General features: G+C 37.2%; 1 protein-coding gene across 25 annotated transcripts in view; it reads right to left on the reverse strand.

The window, feature by feature from the left end:
* Positions 1–18,841, reverse strand: part of Rims1 (regulating synaptic membrane exocytosis 1) — a 473,457-nt gene that overhangs the window by 48,783 nt on the left and 405,833 nt on the right. For 14 of the 25 annotated variants that reach the window (XM_026785683.1, XM_026785682.1, XM_026785680.1 and 11 more), the window contains one exon: positions 10,008–10,243. The exons of 6 other annotated variants lie outside the window; for them this stretch is intronic. In XM_026785683.1, the coding sequence (XP_026641484.1) occupies positions 10,008–10,243 (236 nt within the window). The remainder of the gene's footprint in view (positions 1–10,007; positions 10,244–18,841) is intronic. 5 more of the 25 variants (XM_026785693.1, XM_026785691.1, XM_026785688.1 and 2 more) reach the window with 1 other exon arrangement.

An 18,841-nucleotide genomic window follows, 5' to 3' on the forward strand; every position in this document is an offset into this window, starting at 1 on the left:
CTATCTATCTATCTATCTATCATCCATCTATCTATCTATCTATCTATCTATCTATCTATCTATCTATCTATCTATCTATCATCTATCTACTTTTTGTTTTTCAAGACAGGGTTTCTCTGTAGCTTTGGAGCCTGTCCTGAAGCTAGCTCTTGTAGACTAGGTTGTCCCTGAACTCACAGAGATCCTCCTGCCTCTGCCTCCTGGATCCTAGGATTAAGGGTGCGTGACACAAGGCTGAGTGGTGGTGGTGTATGCCTTTAATCCCAGCACTCAGGAGATAGAAGTAGGCATATCTCTGTGAGTTCGAGGCCAGCATGGTCTACAAAGGAAGTTCTAGGACAGCTAAGGCTGTTACACAGAAAAACCCTATCTCAAAAACAAACAAACAAACAAACAAACAAAAAACAACCAAACAAAAAGTTTTATAAAAAAAGTGAAAATACCATAAGTTACAATTTTAAATTTATTGACTTTTCTGTGAAGAGTCAAAGATGAAGGCCTGAAGGTCCTCAGTTAGGGGAGTCATCATTCTGGAGAATAACTATAACTAATCAAGAGATGGTATCAATAGACCCAGTATGAATCAAAAAGTATTAGGGAAGTATTTTTTTCAAGATATCATGGAAGTTGGAGGGTTTGCTCACGAATGTGAAGAATGGAAAAGAAAAACAGAAATGATCACTGCTTACTCGGGTTTCCTACTTCCAGGCCCTAAGCTCTTGGTCTAGAGTCAGGCTATGGAACTTTATGAAAAGACCAGGTGCTAAATATGTTTGGTTTTGTGAGCCACAGTCTGTATGGATCATGAAAGCAACTACAGCTAACCTTCTCATGTAAATGAGAGCATAGCTGTTTACCAGTAAAGCTTTCTTTCGAGATACCAAAAAAGATTTTCATAAAATTTTCATGTGTCACAAAGTATTATGATTGCTATAAATCATTAAAAACATAAACTTGTGCATACCTCATGGACACACAAAAAAATTCTAAACCTGTTTGCTGCAATATGACCTAATACTACATTTGGGGGAAGCAGCAGAGAGAGTCAGTAAAGAGATAGCCTAGATCACTCTCTTACAAATTATCCTAATTGACACACAGACAAGACTTCAAGGAGTCCATGTATTTCATCCAGTATGTGTAATGGGTACCACAAACAAGCAAGGACAACTGGCTGAGGCTAGGCTTCACATTTAACTAGATCTCGAAAGTGAACTGGACTGGAAGAACTTTAAAATACTTGGTTTGAAAAAGAAAAACTCTCAAATATTAGATCTGAAATTGGTACCACACCCCAATAAACAAAGTCACCTTTCCTGAAGGACTCTCAGAGGCCACGGACCCTAACATGTTTTCAACTATTGCTCTTTTATTTGGATCCTGAGAAGGTGATGTCATCATTACCATCACAGACTTGTGTGTCAGGCACCTTGCTCATTTGTAAACAAACTTTTCCATTCAATCCTCATTCCAGCTTCCTGAAACAGAAAGCATTTATTCAATTTTACCATTGAAAAACTCTCCTTGAAAGAGTCTTTTATTTTTCTTTGCTTCTCCTAGATCCTTCTTTCCATACCTATTAAACTTACAAAAACAACTTTAGCCGGGCGGTGGTGGCGCACGCCTTTAATCCCAGCACTTGGGAGGCAGAGGCAGGCGAATCTCTGTGAGTTCGAGACCAGCCTGGTCTACAAGAGCTAGTTCCAGGACAGGCTCCAAAACCACAGAGAAACCCTGTCTCGAAAAACCAAAAAAGAAAAAAATTAATGATTTTGTTTGTTTTTTTTTTCCCACATGCAGGTGGTCCTTAAATAGCCCTAAAATCCTGTCCAAGAAATCACTACATTTCCACACAACCAGGATTTATAAACATGGCTTGTTCCCAGTAAGCACCATGAGTTTTTCCTTTCATCTTTGCCTTTTAGCCTCGTGCCTCCCTCCTACCAGCTCTCAGACACCAGGCTTTATTCTAAGTCCCCGATCTGTCATGGACTTGTCCAACTCATCCCTAAAGCACCCTGGCACATGGTGCCCTAAGTAATCTTAAACAACCTGTGTTTTTAAAGAACCACAAGATAAAAGGACAAAACGAAGTGTAATTAGTCTACAGATGTTCAAAAGAGAGATTTACAAGTTTTGCAGTGAGCAGAAACACTCAAAGGGAGTCTGGTGAAGTGGCTAACTTTACTTGCAGCTCTAGGGAACTGTGACCTTGGACAAGACCCTGGATCCTGTAAGACGGTAATCATACTAACAGGGGATTTGGGGCCATGTTTTGAGATGAGATAAATTAATAAAAGTGGAGAAATTAAAAACAAATATAGATAAAGTGAATACTCGGTAAACCATAGTTACTGTTGATGGTTTTTTATCAATTTTCACACCAACTCATAAAAAGATTGACTAGCAACATACAGTCATGCCAAATACTTAATTAGTAGTAATACTCTCTATATCTTCACTCTGCTTTTCTGTTTTTAAGATGTAAACATTAATAAATAGATAAAACTGTCTTTAAGAGCATGCTTTTCAATGCCAATGCCATAATATTGGTAATCTACTTAAATATTATAAAATTGTTCGTCTAGTTAAATATGACACACAAATTTCTCAGTCCCTCTTCAGCTGCCCAAAGGATCACGTCCAGCTTGAGGCTGACCTCATGTTAAAAAATTACCTACTTGAAATGATTGTCACCACAGACAACTGGTTGATTTCTGAGTATTGTACATTAAAGGCACCTAACAAATTTTCTTTCATCCTCAGACTCCTCGGGAACGAGATCACTATAGAAATCAACCCTAGTCTAATCAGTTTCTTTTCACTGTCTTGAGCCAATCTAAAATTCTATCTACATCTTAGCATAACTCAAAATTTATAGTTGAGGGCAAGGAAAAGAACAAAAATAGAACAGTGGGAGTGTGTTTGAAATTACCACTCCTTATTAGGACATCTCCTCTGAAGATGAGTTACTAGAGCAGAATTGAACCTCTATTAACAGTAGTGAATTCCCGAGCCAGACAGCAACAGTAAATAAAGGAACCCGTGCTTACATTCATTTGATGGTTTTGCAGACTGGAGATGTGTTTCTGGCACCATTATTCCCCGTTCAGGAAACAAAGCACACAAAACAGTATGTTCCTTAGAATGTTTGCCTTGTGCAGTAACATGAATCAAACAAATGAGGCACGTTTAAAGAATTTAAATTTAAGTGAGATTTTCATCCACAGTAGCTTCCAGTTTCTGTTTATTTTTTTATACTTTATTTTGTAAGTGCTTTTGGCCACTTCTGTAAATAAGAACTGGATTCAAGAAGATTTTTTTTTTTCCTTTAAAGCCCCCAGAGACTTTCTTGCCAGCACTTATAAACTTACTTTGGTAAAAAAAAAAAAATAAATAAAGACAGAGCATCACCACAAATCAGGACTACACTTAAGACAGACAGTGTGTGTTAGCCTAGGATGCTTTGAAGACCTGAGTCTGGTGCGGAGTACTTTATTTCCCTGAGGTAAGGAAAGTGTGTCTTGGCAGGAGTTCACACAACTTACTTTAAGATTTGCTTTCTCTTCCCCTAGGGAAGAAAACTGAATAAAGATTAATAAAAGGGGATCTAATATTCTTAACATTTTCTAAATATAATTTCCATCTAGGGACAGCAAGACTCTTAAAATGATCCCCTGATCTCTTGCGGACATCAACTAACTCAAGCACAGTTTTGTGGGGTGTGAATTATATTTCTAGTGGGTAGAACACACGCAATTTTGTTACTTCCTACTTACAATTTCATCTTCAGTGGTCACCCCATGCTATGGGAAATGAGAAAGTCTGATTGACCAATTTTGAAATAAAATACCCATCAATCTATAGAGAACTCCCTCAAATACTTATTTTTCGACTGAAAATATTCTTGTAGAATACTGAACAGGGCTTACTGTTCTACTCCATCACTGGACCTCCTGGAATGTTTCATTCTTTGGGTTACAGTGAAATGATTATTTTGTTTCACAGAGGTAAATTAGCAAAAAGAAAGATAAAGTTTTTCAAAAATCATATTCAAGGTATGAATGAAGATTTTCTCATTAAAATAGGATTGGAAAATAGGCAGCCAAGGGAAGAACACTGACTTTCTCCAGTAAGATAAATATTTTGACTACTGAGAGTCAAACCAAATAGAAAATAGCAAACCCAAAACAGATGAACTTGCAAAGTAAGTTCGACAGTCTAGACGTCAAGTTGGGAGTGTAGAATGATAGAAAATCCACTTAGCATGCTCAGATACCTAGGGTCTATGCCCATAACTCCTTTAAAAACGTCACCTTAAGCTTCATCATCTAGACCCATCCTATTTTAACTCTTAGAATTGGGCCTCAGATGCTGGGTTTGTTGTAAGTTGGAAGTAATGCTAGAAATCTCATGGTAAGAATTCAAAGGAAGAGAGGCACTTCAAAGTATTGAGACGATGGTGGTCGAGTACCCTTAGAGGGGCTTGAAGAGAGTCCTAAAGAAATGACTTCAACACGAGAAAAAAGTCTGTGGAAGTAGAACATTAAAATTGTCATGAAAAAAGCACAGAGATTATTTTTAGTCCATTGTCATTTGTACCTTGGAATTGACTCCTGGGTGTGTGGAAATCACAGCATAATGATCAAGCCCTGCAACATTTCCACACCAACCTACAAAGAACAGCATCCTCTTAGAATACGGACAAATGGTAATTTAAGGAGGACCTCTCAGCTGTGAATGGCAAAACAGACGGCCATTATACTGAGCGCTGGAACAATCATTTATCCATCCCGTGACCTTTCGGCCTTGCCAGTGTGCCTTCTCCTTTCCTTTGAGAGCACATAGGCATGAAGCTGGACATTATGACTGACACCACTGCGTACTTCCTCATTTACACACCCAAGTCACGTGTGTGACATCTGTATGACTTCCTTCCTTCTGAGCAGGATACTTGTCTTTGTGTTTATTATTTACTCATTCTCCCTTTCTCCTCGTTCTTTTTATTTTTGAGATTATAAAATAATTGCTTCATTTCCACCGACCCTTTCTCCCCTCTAAAATCTTCCATATAACTACTCTTTCTTTTAAATTCATGGTCTCTTTTTCATTAATTGTCATTACATACATATATGTACACTATATACATATGCATTCTTAAACATAACCTGCCCAGCCTATAGAATATTTCTTGTATGTGTATTATTTAATACCCATTACGCCTGACATTACAATACTAAATAATACCTTGCTCATAAATCATACACTTAGTATGATTCTTATTTGACCCACAACCTAACATTTTTTTTTCTTGAAAAGAAATATCTTATTAGAATAAAAGAAAGAGTTTTTTGGTTTTTTTTCTAAGTTTTAGGTACCATAGTGATTATTTGCCCATACTCTCATGTGACCTGGGCGAGGCTGACCTGCAATATGTCCCCTGATCCCTTGCTGGGAGTACAAGTAATCAACCTTATGCATAGCTTTCCAGGTGGTCCCCATGCTTCTACAGAGAACAACTGACCGAGCCATCTCCCCTGTCCCCAACAGCTGGCATCCTCATAGATTCATTAATATACTTTCAACAGTGCAAGTATGAATCTTCACAGATTTGTGGACTGCCCACAGTAATGCCTTCCTGCATGAATGACAAAAGAGACACTACAGGTGCAAGGAAACAAACTTTTAAGAAACAACTGCTTTTTTTCATTTCATTACACACTTCATTCAAATTTAGGTAAGGTTGGACCAAGAGCTTTATCCTGATCATATTAATTCCTTCTTTAAAATTGCATGAAAATTTGTTTTTAGCTATATTTGATTAGTTGAAGGCATTAAGCATTACTGGTACTTAAATTCACTATTTGAAATTTTCCTTGTTTATACACTATTACATTTGTCTAATAAAAAAAGCTACTGTGCTCTTAAAGCTTATTTCTACCTTAATATTGGATAATGCTGTAGGGATTATTTTAAAATTTTAATATTATTAAAAATTAAAACATTCTATCAGAATAAGTACTTATGTAATTAAAGTTTATATATTGTTAATTACATAAAAATGTATCTTTTTATTTACACAAATGAATTTATACAAATATGTGTTAAAATTACTAAATTTAAATTAAAATTTAATGTATAATATTGCAATAAATTGTGTACTATATACATTTTCTGTGCTGTTTGATTTTTTGAAGGTAATTTTACATGATTTTTAACAAAGGTTCAAAATACTCTTATGTGTATACTTGCTGCTGTAAAAGCAAAACCAGTAAATGATGCACTTTAAACCAATAAATCCACATGCCCCACCTAAAGTCCATTTCTGAATGCATTTTATTTTCCAAACTGTCTGTCATCTGTGACAGTACAGGTGAGCCAAGTGCAATCCAGGTTCACTGCAAGAAGTCCTAAACCAAGTCGTAGTTCTATGGTAAACACAATTAGACATTTATATTGAATATAAGTTCTAGGTTATTTCAATGTATTAGTAATATGCATTGTCTCCTTACAACCATCAGCTCACACCATTACAAAAGCTTCTATGACTATTTTACATGAAGTCTCTCTGAAATCCATGTCTAGTCAAATATTAATGGTTTCATTTTATAGAAAAATTTAAGTCAGTAATACTAGACTTGATGCATACTAGGTAAGGAATGGGAAATGAGAGTCCTAGAGAAGTGTTTAAGTTATTGTGGTCATTGTTGGACTCCAGAAGGAGGGAGAACATGAGCAAAGAAGTCACGACCACAAGGGGTGCACCCACCCACTGAGACAGTGGGGCTGATCTATTGGGAGCTCACCAAGGCCAGCTGGACTGTGACTGAAAAAGCATGGGATAAAACCGGACTCTCTGAACATGGCGAACAATGAGGGCTGATGAGAAGCCAAGGACAATGGCACTGGGTTTTGATCCTATTTCATGTTCTGGCTTTGTGGGAGCCTAGCCAGTTTGGATGTTCACCTTCCTAGACCAGGATGGAGGGGGGAGGACCTTGGACTTTCCACAGGGCAGGGAACCCTGACTGCTCTTTGGACTGGAGAGGGAGGGGGAGAGGAGTGGGGGAACGGGGAGAAGGGTGGGAGGAGGGGGAGAGAATGGGAGGCTGGGAGGAGGCAGAATTGTTTTTCCAATAAAAAAATAAATAATTAATTAAAAAAAAAAGAAAGTAGGCTATGTAAGCCAATTAGCAGCACCCCTCCACAGTCTCTGCATCAGCTCCTGCCTCCAGGTTCCTACCCTGTTTAAGGTCCTGTCTTGGCTCTTGTCAGTGATGAACAGCAATCTGGTAGTGCAAGCTCAATAAATCCCCCCCCTCCCCGCAAAAAAAAGCAAAAGTATTCTACAAGATTTTAATTACAAAAGTTGCCTTTTTCCACAAAGGGTGGGCTAAGGATTGAGAGATGTGGGAATCCCAGCTGGTAGAAGGGGGAAACTAAAACAAAACGGTAATTGTTGGGCAGGGAAGAACCCAGAAATATGAATCAAATGGTGATCACAGACCATGAAACCATAAATAAAGAAATTGCTTAAAATTTCAGTAAATTAAAACACGAGTGACAAAATAGCTTTACTGAGGGAGAAGAAACCATGAGCCCAGGATGGGAGAAAGAAAAAAATAGGCTTCGTCTGAGGTCAGAGGAAAGGCAGCAGTATTACCAACATTTACCAATTGTTTAGTAAAATTAATATGGGACTAAGGGCACACTAATAGCACAATTCAAGAGTTGACATATTTATTAATTCATGTAACCCTCTTTAAGGAAATCATGACATTTTACATCTGGGAATCGCATGGGAGGATGCCCAGTCCAATGAATGCACTGCTGGTGATTGGAGCGATAGGGTCAGTAAGGGAGGCATCAAGGAAGAGAAGTTTGCCATCTTGTCTTCATAGCCTAATATGCTTTTTGCACCTATTTATTGCAACCAAATTTCTTACAGCAGTGTACTATATATAGAAGTTATTAATAATAAGTGTTTCTTGGAAGGTACGTCATATGTGAAAGTCAATACATGACCACATTTAGAATCAAATTAAACTAGCAAAGCAAGTGTTTCTATATTATTTAAACCTAGTACCTAAGAAGATGCATCTTAGTAGGTTCTATGGAAATTTAAGAAAATATTTTTCAGCTAGTGAAGGAGCTAACTAGAGGGAGGAGGGAGAGCAATACAGGGAAAAGGGGGGCAGGGGCAAAGTTTAGTAAAGAGAGGGTCAGGGGATGGCTACACACACACACACACACACACACACACACACACACACAGAATGTGAATATTTCCAACCTGTAGCATTTCATATAGGAAATACAGGTTTCTTTATATGGCATTAAAGAACACTTTCACTTAATCCAAGTGATAACATTTTTCTTTAAAAAAAAAAAGTCGCAGCTGGGTGGGTGGTGCATGCCTTTCATCCCAGCACTTGGGAAGTAGAGCGACATGGCTCTAGATCTACTATATAGATCTCTATATAGCAAGTTCCAGGATATCTAGGGCTATGTAGAGAGACTCTGTCTCAAAAATAGTACTTATTATTGTGTGTTCCTGTGTGTTTATGCACATGCACAAAGATGCACACATGCCAGGGCACGTAAGTAGAGGTCAGAGAACAACCCAGAGGGTTGGTCTTATTCTTCCACCATATGCATACTGGGGAATGAACTCAAGCCATCAGACTTTGGCTGCCAGTACCTTTACATCAGCAGATCCCCTCACCCCAAGTGTGAAGTCTGATAATCAAAGTCAAGCCTTTCTCTACACCTTATCCTACAAAGCCTAAGTACACAGAGGATGGAAGAAACACTACCATTAAAAAGTTGCTAGAAAATAAGACATTGCTTTCTCTACTCCTCTTAAGACATCAAACACCAAGGAAGACAAGTGATCATTCTTAACAACACAGAGAAGAGCAACTTAATCCACCAGGATGCTAAGCAATCTGATTCTTTATGTTCTTGAGAGTTTCAGACCTTCTCCCCATAAGTTGCATGCAACTAGTTCAATGTTTAAATGGCTGAAAAAGTCTTCTAATTTATTTGTCAACATAATCCAACAATATGCTGTTTAACATAAATATTATAGAGTGCCAAATGAGCTTTAAAATTTCATGGAAAACTTCTTACGTAAGTAAATATTGTGACCACAAGTTATTGTTATTGAGGAAATATGGGAGAAACAATTACAATTACAGGAGAAACAGGCTGTCAAGTTAAATTGTTTCACAACTTCTCTTGCCATTGCTTTGACTTCATATTGAGTGAGTATAGTAATGGTTTATGTAATATGCAAAAGTCAAATGTGAAATTTTAAGCCATGCTTTCTTGTATTTTGAAATGAAAAAGTCATCAATGCCCCTTGTTTGGGTGTATGCACATACAAGAAAACCCTCAGGATACAACTCTTTTAAAATTTCAAGCCATAGAAAATGCTGGAAACACACATTTATATTCAGACATCTTTTGGATGAATCCACTGACCCATTTTTCTAAAGTAAATATTGCCTCTGGGTTTCTTCTTGCATTGAAACAGTAACAAACAGGGCTCAATTGTATCTTCACAGAACCTTGAAGACTGTCCTTCAAGTTGCACAACTGACCTTTTCCACAAAAAAATTACAGGCATCCATGGCCTCAAAGGCACACAAGTGCATTATGGAACATTTTGAAACAAAGAATTGTGTTGCTTTTCTTGTATAAGAACCAATTTAGATGTCAAACATTTCTTTGCATTTCCTTGTATATTTGCAAACATGACTTTTAGTATTATTTTTTTCACTTAAAGGAAAATAATTAATCACTTTACAGGTTAACAAACAATACCTTCTTCATTGAGCTGCACAGAAGAAAAATTAAGAGTATGCATTTAGCAGATTTTTCAGACACAGAAAAGAGAAAACTGAATACACGCACAAATCCTGTCTCAAGTCCTGGCGTGAAGACCACAACCCGGGCATCTCCAGCACAACGCCCATGTGCGAGGTGGAGAGCACTGTACTCACCCGTCTGGCTGAGCTGTGATGTGCTTCTGCTTCTTCGAGATACGATGGCAACCACCTTGGCACTCAGGCTGGATCTCCGCTTCTTTCCGCCTGCCCCAACGGTCCCCACAGCAGTGTCGGACTGGCTGCCGTCGTTATGCTCCAGTGTGTACATCTCTCCACTTACACTGGTGCTCTTGATGATGGCTCTTCCTGAAGTCCCCATCCGTCTGCCTTGCATTTTGGGGGTAAATGAACTATATTTACAAAGTAAAAACATATATGCATCCATAAATTACAGGTCAGCATAACTGAAACTTAAAACTAAGTTATTTTTTTTTTGAAGTAATCCAGATACATCTTTTTTATTTTCAGGTGAAAGAGCCAGCTGAGTGGTAGCCCTACTATGTCAGTTTTAAGATTACATCACTTTTCTTTCTTTAAATATTCCTTTTATGTGCATGTGTGAGGGCTAGAGAAGACCTGTGTGTGCACCAGGAGCCCATGGGTGTCAGAAGATGGCATCAGATGCTCTGGAACTAGAAGTTACAGATGGCTGTTAGCTGTCATATGAATGCTGGGAATTGAATCTGGTCCGGTCCTTGACAAGAGTAGTAAGAGCTCATAACTGCGGAACCACATCTGTCTACAGCCCCAATACTTCTCTTAAGATGATTGCAGGGCACAGATTAAGCTATGACATTTAAAAACAGAAGTAGCTATGGCATGTCTTCTTCCTTCCTTCCTTCCTTCCTTCCTTCCTTCCTTCCTTCCTTCCTTCCTTCCTCTTTCCCTCCCTCCCTTTCTCCCTTCCTTCCTTCTACCTTTTCTTTTTCTTTTTCAGACAAGGTCTTACTTTGTAGAACATGCTTTTATAGAACTTGCTAAGTACACCAATCTGGCCTCAAATTCACAAAGAGCCAACTGACTCTGCCTCCCGAGTGCTGGGATTAAAGCTGTGGACCATTCACCACAGTGCCTGCCTCAAAGTAATAAACTTTTAAACACAAGAAAGAGAAATATCTCCAGTGCTGTCTCTAGGAAAGAGCAAACAACCCATAACGTTCTGACTCTTTTGGGTTCTAACAATGTCGTGTGACGAAGACCAACTCAGCCATCACATATTAGTCCTTTCATTTTTTTCCTTCTCATTTCACAATACAAAGTCCACATTAGAAGTAACATGGGATAGTTAATATAAATACCTACATTTTATGTTAATAATAACAAATCCTAGTCTTTCTATGAAGCTTTGTAACTTATTTGTGTATACCTACATGATGCCATTTAAATTATAGGGAAACTATCAAAATATGCCTTCAGGAAGATGGAAGGGAGTGACCAGAAAGATCAGAAAGTCTGGGACTTTCGAATTACTAATAACTGAGAATGACTTTTTTTTTTCCAAGACAGGGTTTCTCTGTAGCTTTGGAGCCTGTCTAGAACTAGCTCTTGTAGACCAGGTTGGCCTTGAACTCACAGAGATCCGCCTGCCTCTGCCTCCCTAGTGCTGGGATTAAAGTCATGTACCACCACTGCTCACGAAACTGTTTTTTGATATGAACCGTTTGAAATATTTAAACTTTAGCTGCACTACTTTCACAGGAGAACATCAGAATTAAGCAATATGAAGATATTTTGAGGTATTGGGGTCAATCTCAGGACCTCAGACATGCTAGACCACTGAATTATTCCCACCCCCAATCAGCAATGAGGTTATTATCTCCAGTTTTGTTCCAAACAAAACTTTTAAAGTTTTAAACCATTTGCAGATTTCAGCTTTTGTAGCTTGTTTTTCAAAACATTGATGAGGGGAGAACTACTTGTGCATGGTCAAAAGTTGACTTGTATGTGGTCTATAATAGTAACTCTAACTGAAACAGCAAGCACAGGGCTGGCATGTGTCTGTACAAGGTCCTCTGTGTATATATTGCAGCTTTTAGCATAGTATTTTTATGGGACTCCTGACTCTGAGAATAAGTGGGTCTTTGATTCTTGTGCCTGCTGTTGGAACTTTTCTCCTTCTGTTGGGTTGCTTTGTCCAACATTGATAGGATAGTTTCTGCTTCATCTTGTTATTTTATCATGTTTGGTTGTTATCTCTTAGAAGTCTGCTCTTTTCTCATGAGAGACAGTGAGTGAATCCAGAGTGGAGGGGTTGTGGGGTAGGAACTGGGAAGAGTAGAGGGAGAGGAAACTATAATCAGAATATATTGCATGAGAGAAGAATCTATTCGCAATAAAGGAAAAAAATATTGAATGGAAAAATAACAACAACAGCAATAATTAATCTTTTAATAAATGTTACCACGGTGCCCTCGTGAATTTATTTGAATGGATTATAATTCTATATCCTCTTTAGGCATACTCTTGCTATCTCCATTTCCTATTATCCTGTCTTTGACTTGCCCAATTCTGTGGTGGATCGATATAAAGTGTCAAGCTTGTTCAAGTTCTTGATCATAAATTATGCACCTTAAACTTATTACTAAGAAATCAACAGCATTGCATCTACCATTGTTCATGTGTGTGTTCATGAGTATGCATATGCATGTGTGTGTCCATTTGTGCATCAGTATGTATCATGTGTGCACATGTGTATGTTTATATGTGTGTATACATATAGGTTTTCAGGTGTGTATATATGTATGAATATATAAGTGTGTGCATATGTTCATGTGCATGTATGTGTGTGTGTTCATGTGTATATGTGTGCATGTGTATGGAGTCAACCTTGCATTTACTGTTTTAGGAGCTCTCTACTCAGCTTTCTGAGAGGGTCTCTCCTTGGAGTCTGAGGCTCACCAATTAGCCTAAGCTGGTTGGCCAGAGAGCTCAGGAGATTTGCCTCCCAAATTGTTGGATTTAAACGATGCCTTGCTGGGTTCCTATGCAGGTGATGAGAATCAATGTCAGTTCCTCATGTCTGTGTGTCAGCCACTTCATCAGCTGAACCACCTTCCTAATCACTCACTAGTTTTTGGTTTTGTTTGTTTGTTTTTTAATACATTATATCCAGTGGTTTTTCAAGTCTCTCTTTAATTATTTTCAGTTCTGTAGAAAGGTATAGTGTAGGCAAATAATTATAGTAAGGAATGAACATGTATGTGCTTTCTCTTTATTATATCCAAAAATGGAATTCTATTACTGCTATCAACTTATCTTTTAAAAAATATAATTTCATTACTCCTTGGCCTTTTGGCTAAGATCAACTACGAAATGTCATTTCACCATCATAAGTACTGTGAAACTCAAAGCATCTTCCCTTAAGCCAGAGAGAAGTTAAAAGTTAAATCAAATGCCTCTAACAATATTCGTATTGTGAAATATATTTAGGATAAACTGGGAGGGTTCAAAACTTTTTATGAATATTTTATAATAGCAATGAAATATTTTACCATGCTGACAAATGTTTTTGGAATAGCAAAAATTTGGGTAGCAATGGTACCATTTGATAGGTCTACATTTTTAAGTTAGGGTAAATAATTCTATAAAAAAATTTAAATTATTTCTCCTTGAAATCTGAAGTATTTGCTTAGATGCTTACAGTAATTTTTATATAAAAAGGTCTATATCTCTCTAAAAGTCTTAGCACACCTGTGCTGTTCCATGAGAGAGGTAAGGCGTTTTCAGTTCTACTGACCTACCAACATAATCAGTCAGATTCGTGAATACAAGTTTAAGGTATTAATAGAAATATGCTTTCTACAACACACAACCTCACTTCTTAAACTCATTACTTCTGCTTTTGTAGATCTCCACAAAATGATGGTAAGCCCCTATTACTGAAGACACGATTACAAAAGTCATTGACCGTGGAGAAGTCTACCTGGCGCGTACCTAGAGCCTTCACCCTACTTACTCGTGGTCATGTGACTGGAGGCTACTCTACACTTTACCAAAGGAGAAAAGTACATGATCCCAGCAACAAGCCCTCTGGGGGAATGGTGACCTCCAAGATGCACTAGTTCAACAGTGGCAAAAAAACTTGTGGGAGTAACCAATATCTGATCCAATTTATAGCCCACTCCACGAGACAATTAATTCCCCAACATACTCAGTTGACCAAGAACCTGAGACTATTATAGACAGGGACATATGGGAAAATCAAATAATATTATTCTGCTCAAAGAACATAGAAATAAAATTATTCCTAGGGACATTCTGCCAAATTCAGATCAATGTCATGCTCAAAGAGACGTTTTCTTGCCTTAGATGAGAACTAAGAAGAACACCCACAATGAACAATGGGCAGAGAGTCTGAGACCGTGGAACGCTCAGAACTTGTAAAACTTGATCTCATCCAAAAGGCTGAGAAGTGATGCATTATTTCCTTAATGAAAGTTGAGAGCAATAATAGAATTCCATTTTATGGACATAATAAGGTGAATGCATATACATATTAATTTAATTGACTGAGTTCATTGAATTGAAAATGTATTTTCAATTAAGAAGCTGGGATGTCTTCCACAAATCACTCTCCTCAGGCCTCAGGGAACCCTGTAAGAAGAGGAGGCAGAAAGAGGGTATTGGGTCAACAAGGTCATAGAAACACAGAAGGACACATATGAACTCACAGAGACCATGGTAGCAAGCATAGGATATGCACAGGACTGTGCCAGATAGGGTCCCAGTGCTGAGAGGTGGAGTGGACATAGCTCCCCTCCTGTTCCTAACACAGAAGTTAACTTTGATTAAAAAAACACTTCAAGGGAATCTCACTGGGCATACAAACCACTGTTAAGGGCAGGCTCCCTGCCTACCAATAGATGAACAACACAAAAGGAACTCAATGACATTTTTGGAGGTTGTTTTATAATGGTTTGTTAGGGTTCTTCCCCCTTTACAGGTCCTCTGTGTATATATTATGGTTTTATTATTGTGTTTATATAGGACATATGTTTGTGAAAATGTGTGCACCTCTGCATCTATGTGAGTTTATTGTGCTTTTTCTTAAGTTCATTAATTTTTTTCTTCCAGAAGTTCTCTATACCTCTTCCTCACCTTTTGTCATTTTACAAACCAAAAATTTGTGTTAGGTTTGTTATTACTTTGCAAATACTGGCTAGCAAAGTCACCACTGTAATACATAAAGTCAGGTTCTTATTGACCTAGAGCACATTATCCAGATTTGAATTGATATCAGCAATCATTCTCTCACTCCAGTCATCCTCTTTATTTTCTGCAATGATTGTATACACATGAGTGCATCAGTCTGCCTGCGTGTCTAATTACACAAGTTTCTGAGATCATCCTTAATGCGTGCTGCCATTCTGTTCTTTTTTCTCTTTAACAAGCTAATTAAAGCATTGGTATTTTCATCTGCTTTTCCTTATCTGAAATCCTCATCTTGAAAATTTGTTTTAAAAGTCACTAACCACACATCAGAGTTCTGATCTCCAAAATATACAAAGAACACAAGACATTGGTCATCAAAAGAACAAATAAGTCCAATAAGAAAATGGGGTACAGACCTAAACAGAGAACTCTCAACAGAGGAATCTAAAATGGCTGAAAAAAATACTCAACATCCTTAGTCATCAGAAAAATGCAAATCAAAACAACTCTGAGATTCCATCTTACACCTGTAAGAATGGCCAAGATCAAAAACACTGATAACAACTTATTCTGGAGAGGTTGTGGAGTAGAGAGAACACTCCTGCATTGCTGGTGGGAATGCAAGCTGGAAGAAGCCCTTCGGATGTCAGTGTGGCGATTTCTCAGAAAATTAGGAAACAGCCTTGCTCAAGACACAATAATTCCAGTTTTGGATATATATCCAAAGTATGTTCAACTGTGCAACAAGGACATGTGCTCAACTATGTTCATAGTAGCATTGTTTGTCATAGCCAGAACCTAAATGCCTCTCGACGGAAGAATGGATAAGGAAAATGTGGTACATTTACACAATGGAGTACTAAACAGCAGAAAAAAATAATGACATCCGGAATTTTGCAGGAAAATGGATGGAGCTAGAAAACATCATTTAGAGTGAGGTAACCCAGTCACAGAGAAACAATTATTAAGTGTACTCACTCATAAATGGTTTTTAAACATAAAGCAAAGAAATCCAGCCTACAAATCGCAATCCCAGAGAATATAGGCAACAATGAGGACCCTAAGAGAGACATACATAGATCTAATCTACATGGGAAGTAGAAAAAGACAAGATCTCCTGAGAAAATGGGAGCATGGGTACCCTGAGAGAAGGTTGAAGGAGAGGGGAGAGTCAGGAGGGGCAGCAGAGGAAAATGTAGAGCTCAATAAAATTTAATTTTAAAAAGTGTGGAATCCCCATCAAAAATGTATAAATGTAATACTTGGGTAAATCAGCTGTGATGTCCAAGAAGGGCACATTGATGAGTTTACTCACCCTAGCCTTGTCTTCCCTTAGTCTCCCCATCTAGTGCTGAGATTGAATAGGATCTTCTGATTTCCTTTAACCAACTTTGACTTTCGTTCCCACTTTGGCTTAAATTTGTTTTAATTTCTAGTTATGGGCTGGGGGTGCTCTAGTTTTAGATTAGATCAGTAGTAACATTTCAATTTGTGGTGACAACAGTGGATCCATATATAGATGAGGAATTTTGGGTATCAGACAGCAAGGATATATTGATGGTTGGTTAGTAGATGATGGAAAATCAGGCTTGTTGACTTCCTGGTTGGTCTGTTTGTTTACATACTAGCAAAAAGTCACATCACTAAGAAAACCATCTTGTACACACTGAATAGAGAATATAAATATAAAGTATGACGTTGGGCTTTGGTATAACAGGTATGTGACAAAAATGAAACTTGTTATTTTCATGAAAAATTATCTTTCATTTATGCGTGTTTGCCTGCAGGATGTTACGCGTTTTCATGCTTAGTGCTCTCAGAATACAGAAGAGGGCATTGGGTCCCCTGTAACTGAAGTTGCAAATTATTTCCTGCTTACGTGGGTACTGGGAACCAAACCCGGGTCCTCTGGAAGAACAGCTAGTGCTCTTCACCAATGAGAAATAATTTTTATTGTTGATAAAATCGTTATACAATATGTATGTCCTTGAGATACTATTCAAGCATATTAGAGAGCAAGGTGCCTTACATTTAACTGAGGTTGTTTTGTAATCTATACAAATTAATATCTATCTCTATAATTCCAACATAAAAAACTGAAGAGTCTGCATAGAGAAATTAGACAAAACTTCAAATGCTTTGAATATTTTAAAAGTAAAATTCATTCTTGAGAAATTGCTGGCTCAGAAGAATTTCAATAAAAGGATTGAAATCTGCAAAGTGGAGATGTCAAAATAGCTTAATGTTTTTAAAAAGTCCAGTTTATGAAACTATGTCTAGATTTCAGGTCACATCAAGAGGATAGTTAGAAATCAAAATTGGCATCAGGAAGTACTTATGAGAATCTGGAGAAACTTTTAAATTTAACACTGATAGTGGGAATGTTCATTGATAGTAGTACTTTGGAAACAATGCTTTGTCATTTAGTTGTATTTGGAATTCATATGAATTAAAAAATCCACTTAAAAGTTAAACAAAGTTACCATAAGACCCAGCAATTTCATTCTCAGAAATCCACTAAAGATAAATGAAAATGTATTCACACGAAGTCATACATGAATATATAAGAAATATTAGAAAAAATCCAAAAAAACCTCAAGTAGAAGCAACTCAAATGACAATGACCACCATCTGAAGGAAAATTTAAATGAGGTGTACCCACAACAGTGTATTGTAACTACAAAAATGAATGAAATACTGACTGATGTTAAAATACAAAAAAATTCAAAAGCATCCTATATGAAAGAAACTAGGGAAAATGACCATGCATTGCAAAAATTAATCTCTGTAAAATAGATACATGTGAAATTCATAAAGAAAGGCATCATATCACTGGTTTTACATAATGGAAGAAGATTTGGTAAACCATTGGTATTGTATGAATTTACTTGGGATATAATAGAAATACCATCAGACAGGAGGATTGCCTGTCTATCTTTGTGAATGCACTCCAAATACTGATGTACACTTTCAGAATGAATTTCATAACGCCTCAATTTAAAATAAACAGCCTTGTATCTTTCCTAAATTTTGCTAGTGGGCATATACGTGTATAATGTTATTTTAGAAATTTAGAAGTTTTTTTTCTGAAATTCCTTTCTAAGCATTTATACGGTAGCTTTATTTACTAAATCAATTAGTATTTATTCCAAAAATGTTTCAGTATTATGGAAAATGAGAAATCTAATTTGTGCTTTCAGTGTGGTAAAAAATAAAACCCTTTGATAATCAGTAGCACACAAATAAGTAAGCATGTACAGAACCAACAGCGACAAAGCCATTACAGGGAACTAGCCTATTCCTCCTGGGGCTGATGGACTTAGAACCATGGGCAGGAACAAGGACAGCCTGGAACTTATCAGAGCCTTTAGAACTTCATTAAGAGAAGCTCGTTGTGATAATGCTTTACTCCTACTGTAAGATAATGTGCATATGAACACATGTATATATGTGTGCATATAGATGAGATTTGGCATGCTATAAGGAAACATAAAATGACAAGACTAGTGTAAAATCTGTACACATTTAATCAAATGGAAAATGTCATTAGTATTGACAGGATGATTTTATGTAATTTTTAGGAAAATAGTGTTATGAATTAAACTCTAGGATACCATCCATAGTTTTATGGATCATTAAATTTATAAAAGAAATAACAATGAATGTACAATTGAGAGAACAACTCCAAACATTAAATTTTAAGATAAACAAAAGTAAAGGTGTAACATCCTAAACTCACTATCCATAATGTAAGTGAGAACAATTTTGTTCCCTAGAGAAAAAAAAGACTAATGGGC

The sequence above is a fragment of the Microtus ochrogaster genome, linkage group LG2 (assembly GCF_000317375.1).
Source record: "Microtus ochrogaster isolate Prairie Vole_2 linkage group LG2, MicOch1.0, whole genome shotgun sequence".
NCBI lineage: Eukaryota > Metazoa > Chordata > Mammalia > Rodentia > Cricetidae > Microtus > Microtus ochrogaster.